Source organism: Bubalus kerabau, chromosome 1, assembly GCF_029407905.1.
Source record: "Bubalus kerabau isolate K-KA32 ecotype Philippines breed swamp buffalo chromosome 1, PCC_UOA_SB_1v2, whole genome shotgun sequence".
In the NCBI taxonomy this organism is placed as follows: domain Eukaryota; kingdom Metazoa; phylum Chordata; class Mammalia; order Artiodactyla; family Bovidae; genus Bubalus; species Bubalus kerabau.
The window spans coordinates 211,245,023-211,247,338 of NC_073624.1; the positions used below are offsets into that span (position 1 = coordinate 211,245,023).

At 43.6% G+C, this 2,316-nt stretch overlaps 1 protein-coding gene across 1 annotated transcript; it reads left to right on the forward strand.

The window, feature by feature from the left end:
* Positions 1–1,047: 1,047 nt before the first annotated feature.
* Positions 1,048–2,022, forward strand: LOC129642183 (olfactory receptor 2T3-like). Its single transcript, XM_055566742.1, has one exon. It carries the CDS (start codon positions 1,048–1,050, stop codon positions 2,020–2,022), a length of 975 nt encoding a protein of 324 aa, XP_055422717.1.
* Positions 2,023–2,316: the final 294 nt, after the last annotated feature.

A 2,316-nucleotide genomic window follows, 5' to 3' on the forward strand; every position in this document is an offset into this window, starting at 1 on the left:
TGCCATCTTGCCCTGCACATGCTCTGCACCCCAAATGTTCTCTTACACTGTGCAAGATCAACATCTCTCGTGCTCTGCACCAGGTTTGCATCCCAAATGTCCTGTCCTGCACTGTCTGCACCTTGAGTGCCCTTCAGCCCAGTACAATGTCTGAACATCATATTCTTGCCCCCCGTTCCACACAAGATCACCAACTTTACTGCCCTCCTCAGTCTGTAAAAGGCCTTATACTGAGTATCCTCTTGTCCTGCATCAGACCTGCAACTCTTTTGGCCTCCTGAACTATACAAAGTTGGCACACAAGTACCCTCTTATCTGTACAAGGTCTGTGCGCCTTCTGCCCTCGTTCCCTGCCCTAGATCTGCACCCTGAGCTGCAATCCACAGGCAAGCTAAACACTGTCTTTTTTGATGCCCCTGGTGGTCCTGCTTCTGGAGCTTCATGGAGAAAAGAATGGTTGAATAAACTGAAATTTTTTAGCAATGAAAGGGGAGTAAATAGAGATGTATCAGGGGAGAAAATATTTAAGATTACAAGTTCTCAGTGAACTTCAGTTATATTAGAATCATTAACAATATTAATGTTGACATTAGCATCATCTTTCATCACTGATTTCTGCATGGCCTACTGTGTCCAAAAGTGGAGTGGGAGTGTCGTTAGATGACTTCATTTAACATTCACATTGTGTTACAGACTTAACCTGTGTTTCATACTTTAGCATTCTAACTATCCCATGAGATAAGCCCTTTTATATTCTCAGCTTTGGGAAAAAATAAATAAGATTTACTGACGGTAAACAATTTGTCTATTTGTAGAGCTGTCACCTCCCTAGGTTTGTTTGATAATCTATTCTAGGCTTATGGCCAATATGCAACCTGGCCTCTTAGAGAACTTAGCCTTTAATTCTATATCAGTACAACTTCATATTTGAAAAAATAGTTCAAAGTACTTTTCTTATTGAAAAAAATGATTAAGAAATCATATGCATGTGAAATATCTGAAAACAATGACTCATTTCTTCCTCAGATGAAAACTATAACCAAGACCATGTATTCAGAGAATCAAACTTCACAGAATCAAACGTTGAATACTGATTTCATCCTTGTGGGGCTCTTTGGTGAAACCAAACACACCCTCCTCCTCTACAGTGCAACCTTCATCTTCTTCCTGATGGCCCTAGTTGGGAACACCCTCCTCATCATCCTCGTCCACCTGGAGCCCCGCCTGCACACCCCCATGTACTTCTTCATCAGCCAGCTCTCCCTCATGGACCTCATGTACATATCTGTGACTGTGCCCAAGATGCTCCTGGGCCAGGTGACAGGAGATCATACAATCTCTCCCTCAGGTTGTGGGATCCAGATGTTCTTCTATCTGACGCTCGCGGGAGCTGAATTTTTTCTCCTGTCTGCCATGGCCTACGACCGATATGCTGCCATTTGCAGACCTCTCCATTATCCCCTGCTGATGAACCAGAGGGTCTGTGAATGCCTGGTGTCTGGATGCTGGTTCCTAGGAATGGTGGATGGTTTGTTGCTCACACCCATCACTATGAGCTTCCCCTTTTGTCATTCCAGAAAAATCCTGAGTTTCTTCTGTGAGGCTCCTGCCTTGATGAAGCTCTCCTGCTCTGATATCTCCCTCTACAAGATGGTAATGTACCTGTGCTGTGTTCTCATGCTCCTCATCCCCACTGTGGTCATCTCAAGCTCATATGCCCTCATCCTGCACCTCATCCACAGAATGAGTTCATCAGAGAGCCGCAGGAAAGCCTTTGCCACCTGCTCCTCTCACATGATTATAGTGCTGCTCTTCTTTGGTGCTGCGATTTACACCTACATGCTTCCTAGTTTCTACCACACAGCTGAGCAGGACATGATGGTATCAGCCTTTTATACCATCATCACCCCTGTGCTGAACCCCCTCATTTACAGCCTCCGGAATAAGGATGTCACAGAGGCTCTGAGGAGCAGGATGCAGTCAGGGCTGAGCCTAAGAAAAGTTGTAAAGAAGAAAGCCTGAGGATGACCATATATTTTTCCCTTATTATATTATTCCTCCCCTCCCTATTTCTCCTCTCCTTTGTCACCTGTTTCCAGGACCGCAAACACTGAGCCCAGTAATCACTTTCTTCTTTCTTATGCATGTGATATTTCTTCTCCATATGATTTACCTATCATAATTTATCTCATTATATTCAATGTCTTTGTACTCCATTTGTCTGTGATATGATAGCTGTCATAAAGAAAACTGCACATAGTGGCTTTTTATCTGCTCTCATATCCCAAGTTTATTGATCATTTTAGTATGAGTTGT

What these genes read in the sequence shown, in the direction of transcription:
- LOC129642183 (XM_055566742.1), top strand. Translation starts at nt 1,048, where the DNA reads ATGTATTCAGAGAATCAAACTTCACAGAATCAAACGTTGAATACTGAT.